Raw genomic sequence first — 19,097 nt, forward strand, 5'->3', positions numbered from 1 at the left:
AATGATGTTTACATTACTTATCTTCCTGGTCTGCTGTGAGGAAAGTATTTTCTAAACCTCAAAGTATAAGCTTTTATTATTATTGGATTGTAAAGTCCATGAGGGTAGGGTTCAGTATATCAGTACTTTTTGTCTCCCCTAAGACCTAGCATACGATTTTGTACCATAGTAGACAACAAATATTTTTTGCCCAAATGAATGACAAAAAAAATTGAGGGCAGTTATGTATGTATGAACAATACAGAAGAAAGGAGAATATTTGGGGAAAAGGAAAATCTTAACTCTAAAATCACCAAAGAATCTTCCCCAAATCTGATCATGGCAGATACATGACTTGTTATATCACTATAATCTGGCCCCCTCTTTTTTTGGCAACATTTCATTTCTTGAACCAATTGGATGCACTGATCTCCCAAATAAGGTGTTAAACGTGCCAAGAGAGAAGCAGACAAAATAGCATAGAAACATAGCTTTTTAATGTAACTTCATTTTCAAAATTTTTAGCCTATAGCACTAGCTGCTTTTTAAAAACATTTATTAAGTGGGCCAAGGTTTTTAGAGGGTGTCACAGTTCTTAAAAGGTCAAATACCGAAGTTTCTATAATTATGTCACTACTTTTATTATGGACCATTTATTCCCAGGAGTATTTACTTTAAATCCTTCTTTAAAGAACAAAAACAGTGTCTTTGGACTTACATTCCATAGAATGATGTTGGAAAGTTGAATGGTTATTCCAAATTCACCACTCAGTCACAGGCGTTCATTAAGTGTCCACCAAGGGGTGACAGCTTCCAGTGAATGAGCAGCATACTCAGGTGGTATTATTTACCACATAAAATCCAAACTCTAAGCTAAAGGTTTCCAAGGTAACTTCCAACTCTAAATCTATAATTCCAAGACGTTAAGGTCCTTTACTGGGCTTTCAAAGTCCTCCATAATATGGCTAGATTCTCCTGATCTAGCCTCATTCCCCACTACTCCCCAACATTCAGTCTCTGATCTTGTCAGAGTAACCTCTTTACTATCCCTCAAGTCCCACACACACACACACACACACACACACACGCACACGCACACACATAAACACATACACACATGCATATACACATACACACACATACACATACACACACACACACACGACTTCTTATCTCAGTAACATCCGATCTAAGCCATCCTTCAAGACCCAACTCACTTCCAACTGTCTTTGTCCAGCTAGTCTAGCCCACAATGACATCTTCCATATCTAAATTCCTTTTCCATTTAGCTTAGCACTTTTCTTATTTCATTTTTATTCATTTTGTCTTAGAAATAAACTATAAACTCCTTAGAGTCAGAGACCATGTCTCATGCTTTTTCGCATCCCCTCTGGCACAGGGCATCAATGCTCATAAAAAGATCATTTAATTGTTGGATTCTTTAATAAAGTCTATACAGCAGCTTAAAACCTGCACCATGCTTTACACACAATGGCTCAGTTGTGCCTCACAACCCTGCATTTCACAGACTAGGCAGCTAAGACTCAGACAGTTCAAGTGACTTGCCCATGGCAGCAGAGCTAGGAAATGTCAGAGGTAGGGTTTGCACCTGGAATTTCTTGTCTCCAAGTTCAGTGGTCTAACCACTAAAGCATGTTGCCTTTACGCATTACAAAGTATCGAGTCAGTTCATTAACTGTATGGAAAGAAGACCTCAGGCTTGACTGCCTGTTCAAACTACCCAATAAAGGATTCCCAAGTGGGGTTAAGGAGTGTTAGCAAAATAGGGTTTTGTATTCTGTCAGCTTAGCCATAAACTGAACTGAAATCTGTGGATTTATTTTGTGTGGGTCCTGGCCCTGGCACTGTATTTTCAGAGCAGCCATTTTTTAACAATAGTATTTTTTTTTCTTTGTTTTTGGAGGGAGGAAGACAGGGCAATTGGGGCTAAAGCGACTTGCCCATGGTCACACAGCTAGTAAGTGTGTCAAGTGTCTGAGGCCACATTTGAACTCAGGTCCTCCTGACTCCAGGGCCAGTGCCCTACTCACTGCACCACCCAGCTGCCCCTAATAATAGTATTTTTATATAAAAGACAGAAACCTCCCTTAGTTCACTGACATAAACAAAACCTATGATGGAAAATTTGGGGATTGTACTTTCTTTAGGAAGAGAGTGGAAATGACACACAAAAGCATCCTTCTGTTGTTTCTATTCAGAATTTCAAATGAAGAATTAGTCCATATAAACTGGTGGTAAACACCGCACATGTTCAAGCTTTGGGAAGTCAACCTAGTTTATAAAATTCCACTGCTCAGGAACGAAAGAAATATGACTGAGAAGGAAACCTTTTTATCCACTCGGGCAGGATGACATTTGTTTCCACTTCAGAGACCCATGATTTCTTCAGTGTAGATGCTCCCTTCACAAACACAACCTGCCTCCCCTATCAGCTTAGCAGACCGATCTGCATGAATTGGTGGGACCACAGGAAGTTACCAATGGTAATGACCCGGGTGACAGCCTTCTGGTGATGCAACTCTGATCATAGATATATAAAAAGATTATAGATATAGTGCTTGAGGAGTCCTCAGAGGTCACCCGGCCCAACCCCCTCCCTTTACAGATGGAAGAACTGAGGCCTAAGGAGGTCGGTGGACTTGTACCAGGTGGCACAGGTAGAGGCGGAGGGAGTTCTTGGATGACACCCATGCTACCTGTGGCTAGACCCGTATCTGAAGCCCTTCTAGCTTGGTAGAACAAGATCTGGTGCTCCCCAGGCACAGCCTTCAAGAGGCCAGACTCCTCACTCCAGCACAACGAGGCACCAAAGCTAGACTTCCATGGCATGATTGGAAAGGGATGGTGAACGGAAGATGAGACACGATACTAAAGCCAAAGTGAACAGGAGAGTTGAGGGAACTTTTCCCAGCTGGGGTAGACTTTGCTGGTCAAAGCAAAGAATCCTTGGTGAAGGAGAGGCTGAAGAGGCCAAAGGAAGACCAGAAGTTGAGACCAGGGGACCTGGGAATAAAAGCACAAGTGGACGGTTGGTCAGGACAGCTCCTCCAAGGTTAGAGGGAAGGCTGAAAACTGGCACAGAAACAGTATGAAGTGGGGAGAAAGGCAGGTGAAGGAGCTCCAACCCGAGCCTAAATAGCCAGCCCTACATACTTTATCTTCTGTAATCCACTGGGGGATGCAGTGGGACTTAGTTTCCAAAAGACCCGAGTTCAAATTTTGCTTCAGACGTTGACTAAACTAGGTGACCTCCGGTAAGTCATTAACCTCTAAGTGCCTCACTTTCCTAATCTGTAAAATGGGACAGCAGTAGCATCCGTCTCACAGGGTTGTTCTAAAGAGCAAATGGGCGGACGTGTGTGAAATGATTCACGAGCTTAAACCACGATGTCAATGCTGGCTACTGGTGTCATCATCAGAACGAGCCCGCAGGGTGGGCAGGGCAGGGTGGGAAACTGAGGCACACAGCGCTTCAGCGACTGCTCCAGGTCACACTGCTCTTAAGGGGTGGAGGTGTGATTGGAATCCAAGTCCGTCTGGTTTCTTCTTCACAAGGTTGGAGATGAGGTCATTCGGCAAAGGTGAGCAAGAGAAGGTAAAACTGGGAACCTGAGAATGGAGAAAGTCTGAGCCCTCCAAGGCACCAACAAAAGACAAACACATGAAAGGGGGAAGGTTAGAATTAGTTAAGGTCTGTTTGAAATGTAATCATATAAATGGCCAGTGGATCTGAGTTAGCAGGATGTAACTGACCTGAGTCAGCAAAGCCCTGCCATCTGAGAACAGGACCAAAGAAAGCGGATCCAGGGCACGGCTGCCATGACCAGAGGTCGAGTGGGCCTGGTATTCAAGGGTGTTGGTGGGAGCTGCCCAGAAGCACGGGAGCCTGGGATCTGGACTGGGGTCGAGTGAGGGCGAGGGCCTGAGCATGTTGCTACCATTTCTTTAGGCTGTGAGCCTTACAAAGCACTTTACACATATATCAACTCATTCGGTGCTCACAGCAGCCCTGTGTGGTTGAGGCAACTGAGGCTGAGGGGTTAAATGAGTTATGCAGGGTCACATAACTGCTAAGTGTCTGAGGTAGGATTTGAACTCAGGTCTCTCTGACTTCAAGATCAGCCTGCCCCTGACTGTACTCTGATCCTCCTTACAAACTCTCCACTAAAGCCCAGTGGCCCATTTGCTCTTCCTTCCATACAAATGCCATCTCCTACCTTCATGTCTTCCCATGAGCTGCGTCCCATGGTTGGAAGTCCCCTCGCCTCACTTCGGCTGACTCCTGACTTGCTCTCTTCTCCTCTCCTCTCTCTCACCTCCCTTCAGGGTTCAGTTCCTGGGCCATCTTCCTCAGGAGATCTCTGCTGATTCTCCCGACTGCTCCCCATGTCTGACGACACCAGTGTGAACGGAGGGGTGTGTGGTGGTCTAGTCTATCCCATTCTTTTCCTGTTGGCCACCCATTCCTTTGTATGTCTGCTGTATTTGCTTAGTTCTGAACATGCTCCATCCTCCCAGTAAAAAGGAAGCTCCTTGAGGACAAGAAGTCTCTCCTTCTTGTTTCTGTACTCCCAACACTTCACGTAGTCCCTAGCACTGGTGCTTAATAAATGCCTGTTGACTGAATGAATGATTGATCCTTACCCACCTCTACCCCATTTGCATGGCCAATAGAGAAAGGATAGAGGGTAGACAAGACAAGGATGCTCCCATTTGTTCACACTGGCGCCACCAGTCTTGATGAAAAAGGCCAAGGTCCCCACTGCATCCTGGGCCATCTCCAGTCATCCTGATCTATAGCTGGCTACTGGACCCAGATGGCTCCAGAGGAGAAAGTGAGGCTGGTGACCTTGCACAGCCCTCCCTCACCTAAACCCAATCCACTTTCAAGTCATGGCATCATCTTCCTGATGTCATGGTCCTCTTTGAGAGCGAAGGACAAACCACAACCTGTAAGTCTTGATAGTATGGGATCAGGCCCTCTCAAAATCACATGAAACGTGTAAGTAATAAAAATTTACAACAAATAATACCAATTCTCCCCAGGCATACACATCCTCAAAACCAGTTTTCTCTAAACAGTGATCTGAGAGCCATGTGGAGCACCACCGAGATTAAGAGAGGCCATGGCCGTCTACACATCACTTTTCTCTTGGCTCTCCAGGTCTCTTCTGTATTATATGCTTCTAGTACAAAGACTCTGAGTCAATGATCACACATGGGATTTTTAAAGGGTGAGAGGGAAATGAGTCATGAAATGACAAACGGCAATAATAAAATTGTAACGTCTAGTTGCCTGAGGATACACCTCAGGAAACATTTGGACCTTCAGGAAATATTTGAAAATTGTAGGCCCTTTTGTTCAAATACATTTGTGGATCTCCTGTTTCTTATATCTCATTATTGCTCTCAGGACGATCCTAATGGAAACCACCGATATAAATTGTAGGGTTAGGTATCAGTTGAGTCAATCAATCCATACCCAATTACTTTAACCTCCCTTGAAGTAACCAACAGATGCTATACTCTGATACCTTAACCAGGTTAGAACACCTCTACTGAATTAATCAACCAAAGAACAGATGCAAAAAGTCCTTGTTCAATTTAGAATGATTTGAATTGACCTCAACCTCAGCTTCCTACCTCCTCCCCCCCCCACCATTCCTTGGCTATAGTAGGACCTTGTAAGGCTCACATGGGCTTCGCATATTCCATTGGTATTCAATCAGCATCCCTACACTATCAGCATCTCCACATATTACCCTATAGACACCTTTGTCACCCTCACACAGGGATGTGTGGACATGTGTGAGGATATTCAACAAATTTTTTAACAATTAGAGCTATCTGGGGCAGCTAGGTGGTGCACCAGTCCTGGAATCAGGAGGACCTGAGTTCAAAATATGGCCTCTGACACTTGACATATTTATTAGCTGTGTGACCTTGGGCAAGTCACTTAACCCCAATTACCCTGCCTTCCCCCCTCCAAAAAAAAAACAATTAGAGCTGTCCAAAATTAGGTGAAGCTAGTCTGGTAGTTGATAAGTTTCCCCATCCCTGGAGATGCTTGAGCAACATTCTAGATGAACACTCGCCAAAGATGTGATAGAGAGGATTCATCTACTGGGCAAGGGGTTGGACCACAGGATGTCTAAAGTCTTTTCCAGCTGTGCCATCATTCGAGGATTCTAGGTCTATACAACACAAGCCCCAGTGTTGCCGCTCACCTGCTGTGTGATGCTCCTTGACCTCTTTGGTCCTGAGGTCTTGCCTTTGAAAAATGGGAACACCACCTCAACTACTTAGCTCAGAGGGTCGATGAGAAACCAGTGTTTTGTCACCCTTAACACTGAACATAGAAGTCTTTATTCTTCTTATAGATAACAGTTATTGGGGTGCTTTATATTTAAGTCAATGCAACTATATGCCCCAAACACAATCCATTTCCTGCTGTCCCCTTCCCATGCCCCACCCCTACCCAATCCTGTCCACATGCAGAATGGTCACTTAACAAAAGATAATGCCTACCTGTATCATAGTTCACTATAAGCTTTTCACTATGGTCTCCCAGGACAAGGGGCTCAAAATCCACTGTCATCTGCACGGTGTCTCCCACGCTGACAGTCCCAACACATGGCTCTGCAGAAAAAGGACTAAAGTCCAAAAGGAAATATTCATCAGGATACATTCTGTACTGATAGAAAAGGAAGTCAGTTTGCAACTCAAAATTTTATTTAAAAAGTAACTAATGTGAAAAATTGTTTTTACCAGTAACCAGAAATTTTTTTAAAAATCATAAGCCTTTGAAGTGCTAGTTTCTCCAGCAATTTATTCGATTTCATATTTTCTCTTTCATTTGCCTTTCTGATAGATTTGTCCAAAACTGAGAGATTAGTCTCCTATTATTACTGGAAAGAAAGAAAGAAAGAAAGAAAGAAAGAAAGAAAGAAAGAAAGAAAGAAAGAAAGAGAGAGAGAGAGGGGCGGGGTGGGGAGGGAGGAAGGAAGAAAGGAAGGAAGGAAGAAAGAAAGAAAGAAAGAGAGAGAGAGAGAGAGAGAGAGAGAGAGAGAGAGAGAGACAAGAAAGAAAGAAAGAAAGAAAGAAAGAAAGAAAGAAAGAAAGAAAGAAAGAAAGAAAGGAAGGAAGGAAGGAAGGAAGAAAAAGGGAGGGAGGAAGGAAAGGAGGGAGGGAGGAAGAAAAAAGAAAGAAAAGTAGAAAAAAGGTAAACAATTTTAGCTTTAACTCAAGGAAGAGGTCAGACTTGACCTACTAGTTGGCTAATCAACAGCTAGGTTCTGTTTCCTCCTGGTCATATGAGATTTTTGAGTTTAATGCTAATCTCAAGTAATGGCAATAGAACCACAAGTGTAAAGTGATGCAATCATTCATTTTCTACTGTACCATATTCTGCTAGGTAGGAAGCTCAACCCCTTAAGGGTTTGGTTCTCTTCACGATATTCCTCAAGCCTAGTTCTTCTGGATCTTGGAGCTTTCCCTCAGAGATGATCATCCATTGTTCCTGCACACATTTTTTTCTGTACATAGTACATGGTCTCTCTCATCATGCTGTGAGATCCTTGAAAGCAGGGACTATATTTTTGTCCTTCATTGTGCCTCCGGTGCGAGGCATGGTACCTGACACTTGGGCCTCTAATAAATACCTGTTGACCGACTATTGACTTCCTGACTTTAAAGTGTTGGTTGCTAGAGAAATGTTAAATAACACCATACAGATGATTAAATACAGGGTCATGTATCTAGGCTGCTTCTAATTATTCAACTCTCTAAGGAAGTTTTCATGTTCTTCAGTCCTTAGACCTGTCCCAAAATAAAATATTTAACTTTAGAAAACTTGGAGTTTCTGTGATGGGACAAATAACACAGCTTGGGAGCTGCTAAACAGCACCTGACCAGTTGCTCGTGTGGTTCACCACTGTGTGACCTCAACAAGGGAAGAGGATTCCTCCCTCCACTTCTCTGCTCCTTTATTCACTTTGGCTCTACACTTCCTTTTCCTCTGTTTCTGATTCAGCAACAGACTCCCTAGGAGTTGTTTCTTCCCTCAACATGTACAAACTCACATAATCCTCTATCTCCAGTCAGTCTCACGCTGGGTTTCATATCCATCAACCCTAGGTATCTGGTCATCTTCCCTGACACTGCGCACTTACTGCCACACACACTGTATATACCTTGTTTTTCACCTCTTACTCTGGGAACAATAATACTATTAATATAAATGCTACCATCAGAAAGGGCTTGATGATCAACAACCCTCCAGCTCCCCTGACAGTCTCTTTAACCCCAGACCAAAATTCTCTTCCTTGGACATTACTCATCTATATATGTTTCCTTCCCCTATTAGAATATAAGATCTTTGAGGGCAGAGACTTTCTTTCTCTTGTATTTGTATACCTAGTACCTAGTACAGTACTTCCACTAAGCATATAATTTATTTCCTTCCTTCTTTTTCTTCCTTCCTTCCTTCCCTCCTTTTCTTCCTTCCTTTTTTCCTTCCTCCTTTTCTTCCTTCTTATTTTATTCCTCCCCTCATTTCTTCCTTCCTTCTCTCCTTCTTTCCTTCCTTCACTGGTGACACTCAAGGATAAGGAGGTTATTGACTCCTTTTGGAGATGGAGGGTATATTGGCATGAAGCCTTTTGAATGTTTAAAAAGACCTTGAATTCAAAAAACCAAGCCTTCTTGCAATCCAGGCAAGTCAAGAAGTGTGCCAGGGAAAGTAATCTATCACCAGAGGCAGGAACAATAAATCTCTCCATACCTGCAGCAGGAACAGAATCACTCCTTTTTAAATGAGGTTAAAAGCAAAACCTTTTTGCAAGTACAGAAAACACAAGCTGCAATTTTGGAGGGCAGATGGTGAGTGTGTGTGGTAACTGAAGGGTGAAGGAATTCATACTTTGTTTACAATGATGCCTGATGCTCAAGTTTATAAAAATGCCTTAGCAGTTTGTTTGAAAATCAATATAGTGCTATCATAAAATGTCTGAAGATAAATAATAGGAAAATGTGGACAAGCACTCATGCTGAACTTTCAATTGGGGCAGGGAGTGTAGGGGAGAGGGAGGTTGGGTTATGCAGTTTCTAGGCTCCAAAATCCAAAGCAGGACCAACTGGGGTTTTTTTGCAATTAATGTCCACCTTGGATACTACAGCAAGGCAAAGAGCCAAAGGACTGAGTTCAGATGTATTCCTCATGATCGTTAAACTTTGAAAGTCCCTGAAGAATTTACTATTATAAAACAGACTTGGAAACTCTAATTTGACCAATATACCTGTAACATGGGTGGCTGATTGGAGGACTCTAAATATGGATTTCCACAAGGTAACTAAAACAAAAAGACCATCCATTGTGATTCTCTTGTCTTAGAATCACAGGACTGAGGACCAGAAGGGCACTCAGAGACCAGGCAGTCCAACCTCACATTTTACAGAAGAGGAAATAAGGACCCAGACAGGGCTTATAGAAGACCAGCATCACTTGCTGTCTTTCATTGATACAATCACCAACTTGATGGGATGGAAAAAGCACGTTATGATCATATAACACCCTTCCCAAACACCCTTAATTTCATATAACACTGCGCATTTCCCACTAAACGTGCACTATTCGAGCTATTGGTATTTCTCTAATATCCTCTCTCTGACTTTAAGCTCCCTGAGGGCAGGCAATATGTTTTGCCTCATCTTTGTCTTTTCCCTAGAACCAAGCGTTAGATCTAGTACTGCTCTGCCTCTGTTTACTGAGGAAGGAGGAAAGAGAGGAATGTCTCAATGTCTGATTCTGTCCATCAGTGTGGAGACTTCTTGGTAAGGAAACTGTTCAACCACATGTATCCAGATTAGTCTGTCACTTCTTTTTCCTTTTTTATCAGACTATTAAAGGTTTTGAAAGACAGTAGTAGCATAACCAGAGTAGTCACTTTGAAAAATGAACCACGAATGTTAGAGTAAGGTACAATTATGCAAAATGGAACATACAGAAATGACACAAAGACAAAAGTAATCACACAGCTAAATTTCTATGGTTGGCCCATTGAGATGCACTGACTCATAGGAAAAGCGTTTTACCTTAAGTTGTTTCCTGATACCCATGATCACTGAACATACAAAAAGATAACCCGTATAGATCAGGGCAAGTTTTATTGAACAGCTTCATTGTATCACAAGTTCCTTAACTTGGGGGTCCACAGATTCACATTCTCAGAGATGTGACTGTCACTTCCACTTATCAGCTTCAAAATTCACCCACAACTTTTGATTCCATGCCATCTATGTCCATGTCTCTCCATTAAACTTACATGGAATTTTTACCAAAGGGAGTTTGGCCTTTCAGGTCAGAGGCTCTCAACCACTTTAACTACGCTTTTGCAGGCTGGTGAAGCCTACAGACACCTTCTCAGGAAAAAAAAAAACATAAAATAATATTTATAGAATTAATAAGAAAACAATTTATATAGATTACAGTTATTAAAATTTTTAAATGTTCATATGTTCATGGACTTCTTTTTAATGACCTCTAAATCCTCAAACTGTTTATGCTTGGATATACTTTCTCCCAGGAGTGAGCTCTTCACAAAATTTCCATTCTGAATAAGGCACAAAAACACTCATCCTTCATTTTCCAGACTTTGTCTCCCATACTCCTGCACAGGTATCTCCTCCCAGCCTTTAGCTTTTCAGCTTCTTTTTTGTAAATAGTATTTTATTTTTCCAATTACATGTAAAGATAGCTTTCAACATTGATTATTTATGAGATTTTGAGTTCCGATTTTTTTCTCCCTTCCCCCCTCCTCCCCAGAAAGCAATCTGATACAGGTTACACATGAGTTACTTCTAGTCTTAACGAGTCACCCAGGGCACTGACACAATTAATATGTATCAGAAGCAGAACTATAGCCCAGGTCTTCCTGACCAGCACTGTACCTACTGTACATAACAGGGATTTAGCCATCTGTTATTGAACAATGAGGCTAAAATCTAGAGAACTGATATAACTTACAGTCTCAAAGAAAAATTGGAACCAGACACCTTCACATGCCATGATTTCATCTTCTTTTCAAGGATTTCTTACTCTTCATAGGACATTACTGCAGCCAAATGGATAAAGTGACTTAAAATGAAAGCTAAGCTAATTTGCTAAGAAGAACAAAACCTTAGAGCACCAATGATGGTGCCAGGGATCCAAATTCCAAAATGCAAGATTTCCTTTCTTTCAGTTGTTAGACAAAGACGACACGTAACACCTAAAGTAGTATGGGGAAAACCTACCTTGGGATATCCTCTTTAGGGGCACCTTAGCTTGTTTAATAGATCAGGTTTTAGTTGGGTAGACAGTATTAAGTGCTGGTGACTTAAGACCATCTATAATATGTTTTCTTTACTATATAAAAGGCAGGCAAGCTAAGAAATGTCAAATATCCCAGTATCACTCTTGTAGACTTAAAAGCCTTCATTCCTCAAAGATAAATAACTGGCTATCTACCAGAAAGGTTTGGGCTGGATATTATGTTCCAGTAACAGCAGGCACTTCATCAGTAAGGAAATTCAGTTATAACTGTTTAATCCAATGCAACAAACAGCTATTAATGCCTTCTGTGTAGGAAGAATTTATGCAGCAAGATAACACATTATATCTAGGCAATGACATTCCTCAAAGACAATTCAACACAATTCTGCTTAGGATCTGATGTTACCAGTGAAATTGATGATGGTGATGATGGTGGTGGTGATGGTGGTGGTGGTGGTGATGGCGGTGGTGGGGATGGTGGTGGTGGTGATAATAGTAGTGATTATAGCCAGCATTTATATATAGCCCTTTAAAGTTTGCAAAGTACTTTACAAACATTTATATATAGCCCTTTAAAGTTTGCAAAGTACTTTACAAATATTGCCTCATTTGATCCTCACAATAACTCTGAAAGGTAGGTTCTATTAACACCCCTATATTACAGATAATGAAACTGAGGCACAGAGCAGTGCAATCTATTCTCTGGGGTCACACAGCCAGTAAGTGGCAAAGACTGATTTGAATTCAGGTCTTCCTGAGTCCAGGGCCAATGTTTAATCCCCGGCACCACCTCGCTGCCTCTAAAATGTTTCTCGTTTTAATATTTTAACAATTATTCAAACAGAACATTCCTGACATGTATTCCTGGCAATAGGAATCTATGTTTTGAAGTGAAAGTTAATGTAACGTTTCTGGGTTCCTTCATATTTATTTCAGCAGCTGGCCAGGCTCCGCCTGGTCAGGAGCTTTTCTGACTATGCCTTCATACTCCATGTATGTCTTTGGCACCTGCAAAGCCAACAACCATAGAGGATCCCAAGTTCATGCCACCTTCCCCAAATAGAGGGTAGATGAGCATTACAAAGAGAGGGCGCTCAGAGGAGGAGCTGAACAAAAAGAAAAACAAGGGATCTGCGATTTTTAGGAACTGGAATTAAATCCATGGAGCCAGATTAGAGAAAGCAGATTTAGAGCCTGTTATAACAGATCCTTACATTTATATAGCACTTACTACACATCCAGGCCCTGTAATTGACTGTCAGGTGCTATGCACTCGACATTTATCATCTCTTTTGGCATTTACAACAACCCTGGAAGGTGGGTGCTATTATTATCCACATTTTATGGTTGAACAAACTGAGGCAGACAGGGGTTAAGTGATTTGCCTAGGGTCACACAGCTGGTGAGTATCTGGGGTGGGATTTGAACTCAAGTCTTCCTGGCTCCAGGCCTAATGCTGGATGACAATATGGAAAATTAACTTTATCATTAGGACATTAAATTGTGATGGTCTATTTTAGTGTTCACTTTCCCATATTTAAACTCCTACATTTCTTAGGGTTCCTTATACCTGTAGGATACAATGAAAATGAAGAAATTATTTTATATTTTATTTAAATTATATTTATTTATATTTATATTATATATGTATATTATATATATTTATATTATATTTATTTAAATTATATTATTTAACTCCACCTTGATCTGTTTAGTATGATCTGCTAAACTGGCAGCAGAAATAGAAACAGATAGCTGAGATGTACTTGCTATTCAGCTGAGGTCCAGTAAGGCCTGGGGAGGTCGAGGAGGGGCCGTAGTGGGGAGGAAGAGGAATTACAGGCCAAGGCTTCTCAGCTACCAGATCCAACATCCCCAGGGCCTCTCACCAGTGAGGGCCCAGAGCAAAATTCCAAATACTTGCTGATCCTTCCATTGCTGAAATACGTCCCACCCTCTGGTCCCCATCTTCTTTTTCTTATTTTTGAGAAAAACATTCTCAAAGAATAGGATAAGCTGTATACGTGTCTATCCTGCGTGCTTATATGTGTGTGTATATATATCTGTATATATGGTATCTGTATACATATATATATATATATATATATGTATATTTACCACAGGGTAGATAACATACTGCTACAGATTAATTATAGATAATATAGATAGCACAGTGGAGGTAACAGCTATATATTCGAGGGAGCTGGATGGCACAGTATAGAATTTAGAGTCAGACCTGAGTTCAAATCCAGTTTCATATTGATTATGTGACCCTGGGCAAGTAATTTAATCTTCATCTGCCTCAGTTTCCTCATCTGTAAAGTGGATAATAACAGCAGTGATCTCCCATTACAGGGATCCCTTAAAGTGCTACATTGTTGTTATTGTGGTTCACCCTATGTGACCATAGCATGCCATGCGTTTCCATGGAGTTTTCCTGGCAAAGATATTGTTTGGAGTGGTTTGCCATTTCCCTCCCCACCTCATTTTAGAGATGAGGAAAATGAAGCAAACAAATGAGCTGCTATTGTCGTCATCATCATCACCATGCATTCAAAGATAGATCTTTGTTCTTCTTAAGTGCAACATTTGGAACCCACACCTGAGGTCAGCTGAAGAACTGCTGGCCACAGCTGGTCTCTAACCTTTTAGTACTGCTTAAGGCTGTCCACAAGGGTTGCCTTTGAGTTTCTTCTTTGATAAAGGCTTATTCAGAGGCAGAGCCAAGATGGCAGACTGAAGGCAGGGACTCGCCCGAGCTCTCCCCTAAACCCCTCCAAATACCTTCAAATAATGACTCTAAACAAATTCTAGAGTGGCAGAACCTACAAAAAGATGAAGTGAAACAATTCTCCAGCCCAAGACAACTCAGAAGGTCGGCAGGAAAGGTCTGCTGCACCAGGTGAGAGAAGAGCACTGTCCAGCACAGGCCCAGCCAGCTCAGACCAGACCCCAGCAAACCAGGCACAGACCTGGGGGAGACTGAATCATTGGTAGCAGTGGAGGTTTCCAGACCTCTCAGCCCACAGATGATAACGGGATCAGATAATGCGTCAGAAGGAGATTTACAGGGGTCCCTTTGCTGGCACCAGGGGCAGGACTCTATACTTGGATCTGGGTCGCAGTCCTGGGTCTTAGTCCCAATGAGAGGAGGAGCACTAATACAGCAGAGTTTGCAGCCCCAGGGGAGCAGGGACCCTGGTCACAGTTCCAGGGCTGAAAAGAGTGCTTGTGGTAGATCATAAACCAGAGCACAGTACAAGAGAGTAGCAAACACACCTCTTCCTAGACCATATCACCCTGGAAGTACCAAAAACTTACAAATGGGAAAGGAGGTACAAAAGCTCACTGAAGAAAACAACTCTTTTAAAAGTTAGAATTCGGCAAGTAGAAGCTAATGACTTTTATGAATGATCAAGAAACAATCAAACAAAATCAAAAGAATGAAAAAATAGAAGAAAATGTGAAATCTCATTGGAAAAACAACTGACCTGGAAAATAGATCCAGGAGAAATAATTTAAGAATTACTGGACTACCTGAAAGTCATAAAAGGGCCTAGACTCTCATCGGAATAATATATACACTCAGCTGGGTGTAGAAATCTATCTTGCTATATAGGAAAGTAGGAAGGGAAGGGGATAAGAAGGGGTATGGGGGGGAAGCTGATAGAAGGGAAGGCAGTTTGGGTGAGGGAAAAGTCAGAAGCAAAACACTTGAGAATGGACAGGGTAAAAGGAGAAAGAAAATAGTGGGAAAATAGGATGGAGGAAATACACAGTTGTTAATCATTACTGTGAAAAAAAATTTACAGTGAGTTTCTCTGATAAAGACTTCATTTCTCAAACATATAGAAAATGGAGCCAAATTTATAGAAGTACGAGCCATTCTTCAGTTGATGAGTGATCAAAGGTTATGAACAGGCAGTTTTCAGACAAAGTAATCAAAGCTATCTATAGTCATATAAAAAAAGCTTTAAATCACTATTCATGAGAGAAATGCAAATTAAAACAACCCTGAACTACCGCCTCACATCTGTCAGATTGGCTAACATGATAGAAAAGGAAAATGACAAATGTTGGAGGGGATGGGGGAAAATTAAAACACTAATGTTCTATTGGTGTAGTTGTATATTGATTCAACCATTCTGGAGAGCAGTTTGGAACTATGCTGAAAGGCCTACAAAACCGTGCACACCCTTTAACCAAGCAATGCCACTACTGGGTCTGTATTCTAAAGAGATAAAAAACAAAAAGGAAAAGAACCTATGTGTACAAAAAAGTTTATAGCGCCTCTTTTAGTGGTTGCAAACAATTGGAAATTACGATCTTCATTAACTGGGGAATGGCTGAACAAGTTGTGGTATATGATTGCGATGGAATACTATTGCGCTTTAAGAAACGATGAGCACAGAGAAACCTGGAAAGACTTACATTAACTGATGCAAAGTGAAATGAGCAGAACCAGGAAAACATTGTACATGGTAACAAACAATATTGTATGATGATCTACTATGAATAACTTAACTATTCACAGCAATACAATGACCCAAGACAATTCTGTAGGGCTTATGATGAAAGGTGCTGTCCATCTCCAGAGAAAGAACTGGTAGAGTCTGAATACAGGGCAAAGATACTTTTTCTTTACTTTCTTTATTTTTCTTGGCTTTTGGGGGGGGGGGTTGTTTCCTTTCACACAATGTGTGCACATGGAAATGTGTTTTGCATGACTACACATGTATAACCTATGTCAAATTGCTTGCCTTTCCAATGGAGTGGAGGGAGGGAAGGAGAGAATTTGGAACTAAAAATTTGGAAAAAAAAAAAGGAGTACTAAAAATTTTAATACATGTAACTGGGAACAATAAAATATTAAACAAAATTGAAAAAATTATCTCCAAAAAAATAAAACAAAAGCTTATGCAGTTAGACAAACTAAAATGAGAATGGATTTTAACATGGTAAATATTCATAAATGATCAGGCAAGCCAAAAACAAGTTTTTGTTTTATTAAACGTAAACTCCTCTTAAAACTTGAGCGGATCCATCCTTTCCAAAACTTGAAACTATGTTTTCTTATGATCAACACTTCTGATTTATTAACCAGTTTCTTAAATCTTTTGCCTTAGAGTTTTAGCTTTTAATATTTTTTAATCCCTTCATTTCACATGTAGCCCAATTTTTATCAATAATTGCTATTCTGGTGCCAGAAATGGGGAAGAAATACTGCAGCACTTATACACAGAAGACACCACCCCTCCCCCATTACTGTTACCAAGTGTCTCTAACTCATTTGTTGCTACCTCATTCAGACTGTGTCTTAGTTCTCACTACTATTCATCCACCAATATTTAAAGAGCATATAGACAATCTAGTCTAATCCCCCTCTGATGAAGAAACTGAGGTCCAAGGTGGCTACTTGATTTGAACAAGAGCACAGAACTAATAAATAGCAAGGCCAGGGCTCAGATGTAGGTCTTCTGCCTCCACATACAAAGCCATTCATTTACTCTATGCCACATTGACTAGAGGCAATGGCTACCTTACCAATGTTCTATCTTCTTTTTATGTGCTCTCTTCCCCAGCCATCCTCAAAACAAAGGAAAACAGCTAAGCAAAACTACCAGTAAAATGATTGTGCCAGTAAGCTTAGAGCCCATTGTTTCCTAAGCCTCTACTCCTGAGAGGGAATATAAGTATATTTCTTCATTTATTCTCCAAGACCAAGACTGGCCTTTGAAATTCATCTGAATTTGGCTGCCATTTAGAGTCACTTTCACTTATGTTCAGGTACACATTGGGCACATTGTTTTAATAAATATTTATTGCATGATTGGTAGCTCTGTTAAAACTCCTTTATATAAAAATTCATGTTATTCTTGCTTCGGTCCTTCAGTAGTACTCTGATTTCATGGACAGAGCTGTCTCCTGTCACGGCGCAGATTACAGATGATCCCTTTATCCTGTATAATTCTCACCTATGAAGGATCCATTCAGGAATCCTCCACCAAGGATCCATCCAACACACTAGACACCTTCTTCCAGGTCCTCTAACACTTTGTAAATACTAGTGCAGCCTTCAGGACTAGAGCTGTCCATCCACTATCCCTCACTCTGGCTACAAGACAACCTAATTTCTGATTGCTGGACTCTTAAGTGGTGATTAGGACACTTCTATCACAGAGATCATTGTAATATACTGCAATCTGTTCATGGTCACCATGCATTTTTCTTCTGCCTTTTGTGTCACTGGAGTTCTAATTCCTCAGAGAAGATGATGAAATACATGTCATCACTGTAAGATAATATTGATGTCAAAAGGAGGGGAGGGATTGTGCATCAGGGAGCAGCTTGGGATTACTGCGGATTCTACGATTTCTCAAATCCCCTCCAGCCCACTCTTTTCTCCTGAGGAATTCTATGCCCATGGTCCAGGTGTACAGTGCCTGTCTAAGATATAGTAGTGAAGGACTAATTCCATGGACTTTCCACCCAACTGCATGCCACAGTTGGGGCCATCAGCATTCTTTATTCATTTGGCTTTTCCTGAGTGGATTTTGAGAATGGCCCCTTTGCAAATGAGAGTATCTGGAAGATTTGAGACCCACAGAGAATCCCTTTTCCATTAGGATTTGGCACAGCACATTCTGTAAGGAGCAATAGTGTATATAGGGAGTGTCTATCTCCCTACTGTATATGTCTCACTTAATTTTGATAATCAAGGAATTAGTGAAAAAATTACCTCTGTGATTATCTCTGATCACAGAATCATATGCGATATCAACATATACATGGGAGGTACATTTTTTGGAGTAGTGGCTTTAAGGTTGCATTTTGTTCTGCCTAGTCAGTTGATTTCTTTTTTGTCACCAGAAAACAATAAACAAAGTGAAATGCTTTTTTCTCTATATGTGTTTTAGTTGCTTGTTGACTATGAAGATGTGTTCCATTGTAAGAAGTTGTCTGTGAAAGCCTGCCTCTTCTCTTCCTCTACTCTCATTAATTATCCTCCTAATAATTCATCATTCTCTTATCTCTGCTTCATGATTCTGCAGCATTCCAACAATCTTTTGGGGCAGTCTTAGACTGGGTAGAAGAGTTTATAGGAGATTATCTTTGGGTTTGTCATTGTTCCTTCTGATGCATTTTCAGAGCACCTTGCAGTGTTTATGGGAGAACTAGGGTCCTCTTGACCCTAATGTGCCACTATCTTCCCATAATCTCTTTGATAATAATTTCATAGAGATGAATTTATTATTAGAGATCTAATAGAGATGAGAAATAGGCATAAGATTTAGGAATTGCTGATGTCACCTCCATAAAAATTCTACTCCCATGCCTTCCCATAGCATGGAGGTGACCCTGGATTTTGATTAGCTAAGCCAAGGAAATGCAAGCTAGCTATAAAGCCTTCCCATAGAGTCCCAGTGACATAGGATATCTTCTGTGCAAGTATCAGCATAGCTAAGCAAAAGGAAACTCATCATCAGTAGGTTGAATACAAGGTGATGAATTTTTTGGTTGTGACAATGCATGAAAAGGGGAAGATACAATAGCCATCAGGTTGGGGTAGCTCCTTCTACTTCCACAGACACTGCACTGCTGAGTATCATACCATTCTCATACTGTGTAGAAACATAAATTTGACTAATGCAGAATCGATAGTCTTTGTCCAACTAAAATGGGCAGATAGACTATTGTAGGAATTTAACTATGACAACATTGACAAAATAGGACATGTTAGAAGGAGGCTTCCTGAGTTCCCTTGGAGAGACAAATAAAGGTGAAA

The 19,097-nt window shown here is 41.0% G+C and overlaps 1 protein-coding gene across 1 annotated transcript in view; it reads right to left on the reverse strand.

Moving 5' to 3' along the window:
• HYDIN (HYDIN axonemal central pair apparatus protein) overlaps positions 1-19,097 on the reverse strand; it is a 455,510-nt gene that overhangs the window by 398,447 nt on the left and 37,966 nt on the right. The window contains exon 6 of the mRNA XM_036750079.1: positions 6,529-6,653. Within this exon, the coding sequence (XP_036605974.1) occupies positions 6,529-6,653 (125 nt within the window). The remainder of the gene's footprint in view (positions 1-6,528; positions 6,654-19,097) is intronic.

The sequence above is a fragment of the Trichosurus vulpecula genome, chromosome 3 (genome assembly GCF_011100635.1).
Source record: "Trichosurus vulpecula isolate mTriVul1 chromosome 3, mTriVul1.pri, whole genome shotgun sequence".
In the NCBI taxonomy this organism is placed as follows: domain Eukaryota; kingdom Metazoa; phylum Chordata; class Mammalia; order Diprotodontia; family Phalangeridae; genus Trichosurus; species Trichosurus vulpecula.